We start from the raw sequence: 9,769 nt of genomic DNA, 5'->3' as shown, positions 1-9,769 counted from the left end.
AGGACTTCCACCTACTCCCAGCAGCAGCACCCTGGAGAGCAAGACTGGAGGACATCCAATCCATCACCAGGGGGGCAGGCAGCCAGCAGTTCACAGGGACCTGGCTCAGTTCTTGCCTGGGAAGAAAGCATGGAAAGAATGTGTTTATTAGATGTTTCTTCTGTGCTCAGCCCGTGGGCCTGGCATTTGGCTACAGACTGCACAAGGAGATGGGCACTGAGTGCTGCCGAGCACACAGGCACAAGCATGGACATGTATATGGATGGAAGCAGGCGAGAGAATGTGTTTCTTGTGGTTCATGTGGTTAAACATGGGGCTCAGCCTCCTGTTTCCAGCAGCCAGTGTGGAGGCTGAGTCCACAGTAACCAGTCAGCTCAATGACAGTGACAGAAAGCCCATTTCCATACTGCTAGTGGGTAACATGGTGACAGTCCTTGCTCCAGATGGGGTTTGCTATCTTGCTGGCTGTGGTGGACAAGGCAGTTTTGTGCTGGGGAATTTCAATCCATTTAATTTACCGGCATTGGTGATAAAACCAAAAGTGTAGAGCCAGAGGCACAGTTCCTGTGAAGAGTTTATTGGTGTAGCTGTTTCCACTACAGTCAGAGGAGTCACAATGCACAGAAACAACAGGCCTCCTACACTACACAGGGAGGACAGGACACACACGGCCACAGATACACAGAGACACTCGTCTCTCTGCCCCAGGCCCTGTAGGGGGGCCAGGCTGTGGGCAGGACCTGCTGTGGGGGAGGCTTCTTTGTCTGATGGGGTATTTCTGCAGCCTCCCAAGGAAGGCATTGGACCCTCCTGGTAATGAAGCACCCACCATCTCTCGCAGGAGCCAGGCTGGTAAGTGGAAATGAGGGCAGCATCTTCTCCCAAATCCAATGATGAAGTGAGCATCTTCCTCCGGAAGAACAGTCCAGCTCTAACCATCAGGAAGAGGCTGGGCTGCCTTTCTCTTCTGGCACTAACCTTTCAGTTTCCAGGGGCAGCAAGGGCACCATCAGTTTCTGGGCCAGCTTTGAACAAAGGCTGCCAGCTTGGGGACACACTGGGGAACAGCTCTGCCAGGTGGAAAGGTGTGAGGCACAGCAAGTCCTACCTGAACACAAGGAAGAACTTTACTGTGCAGTGACTGAGCACTGGCACAGGTTGCCTGGAGAGATTGTGGAGTGTCCCTCACTGGAGATATTGCAGAACTGTCTGGATACAATCCTGTGCTATGTGCTCTGGGATGACTCTGCTTGGGCAGGGAGGTTGGACCAGATGATCCACTGGGTCTCTTCCAACCTGACCCATTCTGTGATTCTGTGGAGCCGCCCAGAGGTGATGGGGGCTGAGTGCTGAGCACCCTGGGTGCTGCTCCTTCCCACATGGAGGGCACCACTGGATGTGAAAGGTGATTTCAGTATGGCAGCAAAACTGGGGCTGGGGTTTCAGTGACTTCCTTATAGGCTTGCAGGGAGCCAGACTCAGTGGATCACTGCACAGGGAAAGGGAGGGGACCCAAAGGACTGTTTTATGCTCCAGCACCAAATTCCTTGTATAGCTTCTTAAACATGATTTGTTCTCAGAGACAGGAATGTGGGGATCAGGAATTGGGATACAGCCCTGTGACGTGTTTACTCCTGCAACCTCTGTGGAGGTGCAGAATGGCAGAGGATTCCTCTTAGCTCCTGCAAGAGGGCAAGCATTCAAGGCTTCAGGGTACCTGCTTGTCACCAGCCTTCCCTCCCTTGCAGTTTGCCTTTGGAAATAAGGTTGGGAAAACTGAGAGGGAGGGGAGCTAAACAGCCTCTTCCATGTCAAGCAAGAGCTGAAAACAGTCATATGGGAAGGTGACTGGACAGAAAACGGTCTGGAGGACTGGGCTAGGGTGCCAGTCCCTCTTTGCCTGTCTGCCAGGCTGCAGCAGCCCTGTGGGCCACTAGCTGTGGCAGAGGCCCAGTGTGAGCACTCCTAGAATGGGGCAGAGAGAGCGGGAGCAAGGCATTTGCCAGCTGAGTAAGGAGATTGCTGGCCTGGGAGAAGAGGCAGCTTCTAGCCCAATCCTGTGAGTGTTCATTGTCATGTGCTGAGATACCCAAGGTACTCAAGGGTCATGGTAGTGGAGGGGAATGCAGTGGCACCAGCTGGCATGGTTACCCTTCACAGCCTGGAGACCAGGCACAGGCTGCCTCCAGTAGGGAGGGGACAGACCCCTGACCCAGGGGCACTCAAGACCCACACAGCTTTGGGATGTGAGAGGCATCTCTCATCCCACCAGGTCCAAGAGGAGAGAGACTCACAGCCTCTGCTGAGCGAGCAATGGGGCAGCCAGAGCCAGAGCTGCATCCTGCAGGGCTATGGAACAGCCATTCATTGGTCCAGGCAAGAGACAGTGTGACTCACGGCAAGTCTCCAGTTAGTTCTTGGAAGGGCTGAGCAGGCGTGAGCCGCCTGTCTCACGAGCGGGGAGGGCAGCTCCCAGCTCACACAGGCATATGCAGCTCGTTGTACTCGTCCCGGCCATCCTCATCGAAATTTGGCTCCGCATCCTCCGAGTCCAACTGAGAAGAGGCAGAGACCACGCTATGAAGGCCACAGCTACCCCCACTGTGGGGTCAAGCCTGGCACAGAGGGATCAGCACACAGCAACCCAGTCAGCCAAGCTGTGCTGGTAAAAGGAAAGCTCTTGCTCCTTCCCCTCCCAACAGGCTCCTTTAAACCCTCATGCCCATCCATGCGGGCTGCCCTTTCTATTCTAATGCCTGGGGCTTTGATCCAGCACTGCAGCTCCTTCCTCTCCCCCTGCTGGCAGCACTCACTTCTGGGTGCTGCTCCAGGCTCTCCTCCAACAAAAGCTCAGGATGTTGACGGCAGCAGAGGAGCTGCCAGCTCTTGAAAAGCTGCCAGCACCCTGGCACTGTGGTTATATGCTGAAGTGCCTACAGCCATACCCTCTGATGTGCTGCTGGGCTGTTCTTGCTGCTGGTTCAGTGGGGAATTGGTATGTTTCTTGATTAATGAGGCACAAGATAGAAAGGGAAATCCTTATTCCAGGCCTCTGCCTGGTAGGAACCTGTTTCCTTGGCCCAGGCTGCCCAACCATCTCATACTGCACTCCCAGGCCTACAAGATCCAAGGAAGCCATCCACCCACTCACTCCTATTGAGCAAAGAGCCTCAAGGCTTTGCTGGCCCATATCTCCCAGCCTTTCAGGCTGCCAGATCTCCTAAATCTCATTCCAGTGTTGCAAGCTAGACTGAGGACAGCTGTCTGCTCACCGCTTTGAGCTCCCTGTCGTGGAAGAAGCGGGGCAGCACGAAGCGTCGCAATGGCACTGTCATGATCAGGACAAAGGGGAAGGCCAGCGATGCCACTGTAGATTTCACCACCCAGAGCAGCACAATGCAGGCCAGTTGGATGCAGGTGAAGAGATTCATTCTCCATGTCTTCACCTAGTAGGTAAATCCAGTCTAAGAACACATTATCTTTCCACACATATTAATAAAGACCCAAGTGGCAAAACAAAACTCTTCTGCATAGCATAGTATGAGTACCTGCTGCTGCAGAATCTACCTGCCTTTACTCCACAGCCACGTAAGAACTCCCTAACACATCAGCCTCTGTGCTACCTGGCAGCATACTCACCTGGCAATGCAGTGTCCCTCCACCCCCCAAAACAGTGCATCAATCATACAAATTATCTGTCCATCTATACAATATTCTGGCAATACACTCCGCGGTGCAGTCTACCAGCATTGTACCATCTCTCTGCATGCCTTGCACTTCTCAGCACAAACTTGCAGCCAAGCAGGGTCACCAAGTATCACTCTAGCAAAAAACCATCCTCCCCTCACCTGCTTCTTCTTCCCCTTCTCCTCATTACCTGGTTCTGTGCAACCTGCCTTTGCTCACCTTGACAACGTAGATGTGGTCAGGGTGGTGCTTGGATGGCATGAAGATAAGAAGCAGGCGCTCGTAGAGCTGGATGCCGGTGAGCGATGTAACCCCCATGTAGAGGAAGATGCCGAAGAGCACAGCCAGGGGGATCTGCCGCAGCATGTTCCCCATCACAATGGACAGACCTGCACAGACAGAGCTCAGGGCATGTGTGTCCCACACCAGCCCCTCCACAAGGCACCTCAGCCTCTGTCCCTCTCCCACCCCCTCTGTGCCCTGAGCACAAGGGAAAGGAAGCTCAGTATGGGTAGGTGTGGGTGCTCCTGCAGTGAGCAGGCAGAGCATGGACAGGCCCACGGGGCAGGGACACTGCCAGGAGATTTAAGTGCTTGGTCCTCTCCCTCCCTTGTTCCCTGAGCAGAGGCTCACCGACAAGGGCAGCAATAAGCACTCCGGTCACACGCTGCTCCTTCACCTCCTCGATCCTGGGCTTCTCCCCGGGTGCGATGGCCTTGCTCATGACGGTCAGGGCGTTGACGTGGGTGACGGAGCGCACTGTCGCCGCCGTCAGCCAGGGCAGCCCGAAGAGAGCGCAAAGCCCCCCCATAGTGCCAATGAGCAGAAGGTCCAGGTGGAAGCCAGAGCCTTTCAGCAACTTCCTCTCCTTCTTGCTAACAATCAGCCTGAAAGAAAATAGAGCCTGGGTCAGTGCAAGGCCCAGGCCAGTGCCCAGGGACAGTGCTGCAGCTGGGGACAACACTCGCTCTCTGGAGACAGCACACATGGGGATAACAAGAAGATGGCTGAGGAGGGGGATGGTGGCTGTCAGCTTCAGGTTAGCAGTTTCCTCCTGTGCTTGGCTGAGGCAGGTCTCTACCACACCACATGCCAAGAGGGGAGCCAAAAGATGATGGGAGAAGCCAAGGTTCAGTCTGAAATGCCTAGGATCCTGCTCTTGCTGTTCCTCTGGGATGCTCATTGCATCTCCAAGTGAACCAGAATCCTGGCCTTGCCTGTCTAGGGGTTAGCAGTGGTTGAGGTTGGAGGGGGAGGTACTCACGTAGTGATCTGTGTCTCCATGAAGATAAGAATGAAGACCAGGAGGGCAGGGATGGCAGAGGCAAACATCATCCACAGCGGAAAGGTCCCACTACTGCCCATGGGGTGGATGAACCAGCCACGCTTGTGAGGGGATGTGACCGACAGGCCGGAGGGGACATTCAGCTTCTGGTGGTGTAGTTGCAAAACCCAGCAGTTACTCATTCATACAAACAAGCCCACAGCCTCACACGGCTTTGGTCCCCCTGGCTTCCCTGTTCTGAATGCCTCAGATGATGGGATAAGCCACCATGAACTGAGCAGGACTTTCTCATGGATAATCCCTTTCAGTATAAAAAACCCCATGTTCCCTAACATAGGCCTGTGTCATTTCCTTTCAGCTACTTAAATTCACTTCATTTTTTCCAAGAGACCAAGGAAGTATCTTCCCTCAGGAACCTCGCTCCCATGTCAGTCCTTGGAGACCATTGTTAAAATGCTCCTTGACCGCTGCTTGGACAAATTAAGTGTTCTGAACTGCCTACCATTTTCTGAGGTGGCTTTCCAGACTTTCCAAGGCTTTTCTGAGACATTTTACAGCATTGTTTTTGCAGTGCAAACCTCAGAAGTGGCCACCTTCTGTAGAAATGACCTCAGCCTGACCATGTTCAGAGGAAATATCATGTTTGTGCTCCCATCAGACCACACAGGCTCCTTGCAGTACATCATTCTGACCCTGCGTTCATCAGCATTTGAACCCTTGGCTCTGTGCTGCCCTACAGCAATTTCTGCTATCTGCACTGCAGGCAGAGTTTATGATTTGCATTTATGTTAATCAGCATAAGTATGAATAATATTTCTGGAATGTTTGTCCTTGAGTTAAGCTGTGTAACTAAGCACCATTTTCTCGGAAAGCTTTGTACATATGCTGAGTTAATACTAAAATGATAATGCTTTTGATATTAACTGTAGAAGTATAGAAGGGTATGAAAAGAATGTAACAAAGCGCATGATTTTACTAACATCTGATAGACTGAAATTTTTCATTGAAATTCAAATGAATAAAAATGACTTTGGATTCCACCAACCCTTGGGCTGTTTTGATAAAAAGCTTGCATGATGAACAGGAAATACTTTTCACCCTCTTCCCAATCTTAGCAAAAAAGAAAACACCAACAAACAAACCAAAAATATATAATTCCATATTTACTAAAAAAGGAGAAAAAATAAAACCTGTGTGATAACATTAAGTTATCAAGGAGAGAATAAGTACATTGAGTACTAAACTCGTGACGAATACCCCACTGAAACCATTCTATATATGCCACCTTCTTCATTGTGCATAAACAGTTTATGTCTTGTTGATTGACTGCAAATATTTAGAGTTGCAAAGAAGGAAAGAACTGCACTGAATCTCCTTAAAGCCCTTAAACCCTCCCCTACTAACAGCAAGAAGACCAGAAGGATACCAGGGCACTCCAGTCCCTGTAGCTCTGGCCTCAGCCTCAGCAAGATCCTTGGAGCTTCCCTTCAGTGTGGGAGTGAGGATGAGAGGAATATTTCTGTTTGCTTTGTGCTGTTATGACTAAAGAGGCAGGAAATACAAATTCCCCTTTGCACAAGAGCAGGCCAGTGCCACAGGGGTCACTGCTGGACTGCAGAAGAGGCTCTGAGGGCAGTGCTGGCACCTACCTGTGTGTATGTGTCAGTGATGGTGTAATCCACCAGCACCATGACCAGGATGGAGATGGGGATCCCAAAGTCTCCGATGATCCGCCGCGCCTGCAGAACACAGACCTGTCATTAGCCAAAGGAACAGGCCAGCTCCATGCATGCATAGGGAGCCTATGGCAAAGAGAAGCCCCAGATGGGGCCAAGCACCACTCCAAACCTGAGCACTGCTGATGGGCAGGGCAAGGAAACTCAGCCTTGACCCATGGGGCTGTGCATCCCACTGCCCACATAACATGCTCTTATTTGACTGGCTAATTGCTCCTGATGGCCTATTTAGACAGTGTTCCAGGTATTACACAGATACCCTGCACGTAGAGAGATGTCCAAAGAGAAAAAGCTCTTCTTCTAATAAGCTCTTCTTATATTCTAGTTTAACAGACTTGTGTCCAGTCCAAGGAGCTTTCCCAAGGTCCAAAGGACTTTCCAGCAGCCTCACAGGAGCAGGACAGTGCAGATACCATCATCAACAGTCAGCTCTTGTCTGCACCCTAGGGTGGGCTACCATCCCTCCTGCAAGGTATTTAAAAGGTTTCTGGTGTTTCTTTGGGGGATGTCCAAGTGTTCTGGAGAATAAAGATCTATAGCCAGAAGCATTATTTGTTTGGTGTGTCCCTTGTTCTTGACATGTGAATCCCACAAACTTCTCACCTTTCCTCCTAAGAAGCGGCTGTTCTTGAACTTGCGCATAAAGAAGGCAATGAAGAAAGTGCCCAGCATGAGGATGAGGGAGAGCAGAGCAGTGTTGGGCTGCATCCTGGTTCCCAGTGACATCGCATCCGTAGAGACCACGCTGGCATTCGGGCTGCTCTGCACACTTGGTGGGTAGAACTTCAGCAAAGGATGTTCTGCAAACACCTGAGCAGGTGAGAGAAGCAGCAGACAAGTTACCACAGGAGGGTCAGGGGGCACTGTGTCACTACTGGGGGCAGGGGGAAGCGGAGGTGTCCTGATCTGTGGAGAGGTGAGGGCGGTAGATGGTGGGCACGAACAATCCCAGCATCCGTCACCTCTCCTCGCAACCTACCCAGCTGGAGAGGGCTGGGGAGAGAAAAGTGGCCCCTCTTTAATGTCTCCTGTGGGAAGAGAAGGGGAGAGAGACATTAGGGCACTTCCTGCCACTCTCTATGGTGGCACAGGAGCCAGCTGGGCTGAGGCGTGAGACCAGCAAAGAACTGCTCTGCAGAATGTCTAGGAAAGTTGTTGCTGAGCTGGCCCTGTTCCCTGGCCTCCTGTGTGCTAAAGCAGCAGGTTGCTAAGAGATTAAGAGATGCAGCAGCCCATCTCCCCAGGGAAGGTTCACCTTGTACAGTTTGTAGAAGGTCTCATAGATAAAGATGAGGGAGATGAGGAAAGCAAAGATCTCCTGGGTGAAGGGCGAGATGTAGCGCACCAAGAAGCTTCCTTCTGCTGCCACGATAATGAAGATGAAGACGATGAGCCACAAACCAATCCACACTCTGCCTGTCAGATACTCAATGCCTTGTGTCTGGCAGAACTGAAATGGAAAGGGGAAGGAGTTACTCATGGCTCCTCAGGCTGCCTCCTGCATCCACTCTCCATTAAGATCAAAGACTGTCCTGGAAAAAAGCATCTACATCTGCTTGGGCATCCAACACAGAATCAGTGATTTCATGGCTAGAATCACAGGTAAATTTGCAGACTTTGCATCAAAACCTGACAGCTCACACCAAGCAGGTATTTCCTGCTTCAGTCTTTGTAACAGTACCTCCTTTATGCTCTGCTGAAGCCAGCCCGTGCATAACACTCCCCATCCCACCCATATGGAGGTGCTGTTGCTCAAACACAGCTCTCCATTGTTCCATGCACCCAACAATACAAGCCTGTTCCCTACAAAGGAGAGCCTGAGTATCCTGCTACATCCCACTGCATAAAGGCCACGATCTCACACAGCACCTTGTGTACAGACACTTGTACGTGTGTGGAGAAAAGGCTCCAGGCTGCCACCACAGAGGAGACAATCTCCACTGCCTCTTCTCTTCTACACACACCAATTATTTCCAGGACAAATCATACCCCTCCCTTTGCAGCCTTCCTCAGTACCACCACAGGCAGAGGTACTCCTCTGTTCACAGTGACTGGACAAAGCAAAAGTGGTCAGTGAGAAGTGTGGTCACAGGAGAGCAGAGAAATTCCCACTCTGCAATAGCAACACCAGCTCCAAACTCTTGACAAGGTGAAAATCCAGCTGTAGAAAAAACTGTGCTTTTTCAAAGACACAGACATGCTGGGAGTCAGAGAAAAGGAGAAGAATTAGATCCACGGCTTGAAGGTACAGTGATACAGGGATGCTTTCAAAAGCAAAGAGGTCATGCTACTTGAGAAAGAAACATATCCATCCTGGCTGGCCAGGATACCTCTCCACACACCCTTGGATTAATCCTTAGAGGTGGGATGGTACCTGAATGTTATGTCCCAAATGGGAGGTACACTGAATGTTATTGAGCTCCCATAAAATGAAGCCTGGACACAGATAAAAGTGATGAAATGGTCTTCAAAGGAAGCCCCAAGAACAATAAAGTTTTAGGATGCAGCTACAAGTGCTCATTATGCCAACAAGCTACAGCACAGGGCTGGGAGACAGTGCTCTCCTCACAGTCAGCATGTAGAGTGCTGTTATCACTGTCACACCTCAAGGGACAATGGATACAGCAATGGGAGGTAGAAATCCCTGTAGTGGGACCTGCAAAGTGTCAGCAGAGCCAAGGGCAGCCCTGGCTGAGCTGAGAGCAGCCTGGAAGGACCCAAAGACTTCACAGTAATAAAGACCCTTTGCAGAGCTGAGAAATGCCAGCCACCCTCTCCAGAGCAAGGACAGAGTGAGCAGGTGCCAAGCACAGACACTGCCTCACATGTACCTTGTAAAAAGCTTCTTCAAACACCAGCAGAGGCCCTGAGAAGCCAATGACCAGGAGTGGCTGGGCTCCAAGCAGGGAGAAGAGGATCCCTAAAACCGAGGTGGAGATTATCAGCTCCGAGACGCCCATGAGACCCTCAGTTTTCTCTCCTGGGAAAGAGAACAATGTATGAGTGTTATAGTCTGGACATAGGCACCATCACCACAGACAGGCAGGCTGCACAGCTCCAG

General features: G+C 51.2%; 1 protein-coding gene across 5 annotated transcripts in view; it reads right to left on the bottom strand.

Moving 5' to 3' along the window:
• Nucleotides 1–556: 556 nt before the first annotated feature.
• The window catches only part of SLC4A3 (solute carrier family 4 member 3), a 33,299-nt gene continuing 24,086 nt past the window's right edge, over nucleotides 557–9,769 (bottom strand). For 4 of the 5 annotated variants that reach the window (XM_072932128.1, XM_072932130.1, XM_072932129.1 and 1 more), the window contains 9 exons: nucleotides 9,540–9,688; nucleotides 7,964–8,158; nucleotides 7,312–7,518; nucleotides 6,622–6,711; nucleotides 4,952–5,118; nucleotides 4,321–4,574; nucleotides 3,907–4,076; nucleotides 3,273–3,446; nucleotides 557–2,555 (listed from right to left, as the gene is read on the bottom strand). In XM_072932128.1, the coding sequence (XP_072788229.1) occupies nucleotides 2,478–2,555; nucleotides 3,273–3,446; nucleotides 3,907–4,076; nucleotides 4,321–4,574; nucleotides 4,952–5,118; nucleotides 6,622–6,711; nucleotides 7,312–7,518; nucleotides 7,964–8,158; nucleotides 9,540–9,688 (1,484 nt within the window). In that variant the 3' untranslated portion in view covers nucleotides 557–2,477. The remainder of the gene's footprint in view (nucleotides 2,556–3,272; nucleotides 3,447–3,906; nucleotides 4,077–4,320; nucleotides 4,575–4,951; nucleotides 5,119–6,621; nucleotides 6,712–7,311; nucleotides 7,519–7,963; nucleotides 8,159–9,539; nucleotides 9,689–9,769) is intronic. The other variant, XM_072932132.1, reaches the window with a different exon arrangement.

The sequence above is a fragment of the Taeniopygia guttata genome, chromosome 7 (assembly GCF_048771995.1).
Source record: "Taeniopygia guttata chromosome 7, bTaeGut7.mat, whole genome shotgun sequence".
In the NCBI taxonomy this organism is placed as follows: domain Eukaryota; kingdom Metazoa; phylum Chordata; class Aves; order Passeriformes; family Estrildidae; genus Taeniopygia; species Taeniopygia guttata.
This window is presented reverse-complemented; position numbering and strand designations above follow the sequence as displayed.